A 387-nucleotide genomic window follows, 5' to 3' on the forward strand; every position below is an offset into this window, starting at 1 on the left:
ATGCAACCGTCCAAGCTTCTCGGCGTCCTGACGCTTGCCGTCTCCGTCGCAGCCATTTCCCTCGACTCCGGAGTATCGAAGGCCCTCGCTGCCAACCACGACGGATCCAGTGTGGCCAATGCTGGAGGCAGCCACCGCTTGACTGCTCGAGCCAAAGGCAAAGGCAAAGGCAAAGCCAAATGCACAGGCAAAGCCAAAGCGAAAGCCAAAGCCAAAGGCAAAGGCAGAGGCAAAGAGAATTATTTCAGCTCGGACGACGACAGCGACAGTTCCTCCTCCTCCGAAGATGAGCCCAGGCTCCACAACTGGGACTGCACTCGTTGCAAAACGAAAAACTCTAGCGAATGCAGAGAGGGATACTGCGCGGTCAGGAATCAAATCTATTGA

The 387-nt window shown here is 55.6% G+C and overlaps 1 protein-coding gene across 1 annotated transcript; it reads left to right on the plus strand.

Moving 5' to 3' along the window:
- On the plus strand, nucleotides 1–387 carry MGG_10086 (uncharacterized protein; the record flags this gene model as incomplete). The annotated part of the gene is made up of 1 exon (XM_016990474.1): nucleotides 1–387. The coding sequence occupies one exon, from the start codon at nucleotides 1–3 to the stop codon at nucleotides 385–387; it is 387 nt and encodes a 128-aa protein (XP_016846084.1).

This window comes from Pyricularia oryzae (genome assembly GCF_000002495.2).
Source record: "Pyricularia oryzae 70-15 unplaced genomic scaffold supercont8.8_38, whole genome shotgun sequence".
Lineage (NCBI taxonomy): Eukaryota > Fungi > Ascomycota > Sordariomycetes > Magnaporthales > Pyriculariaceae > Pyricularia > Pyricularia oryzae.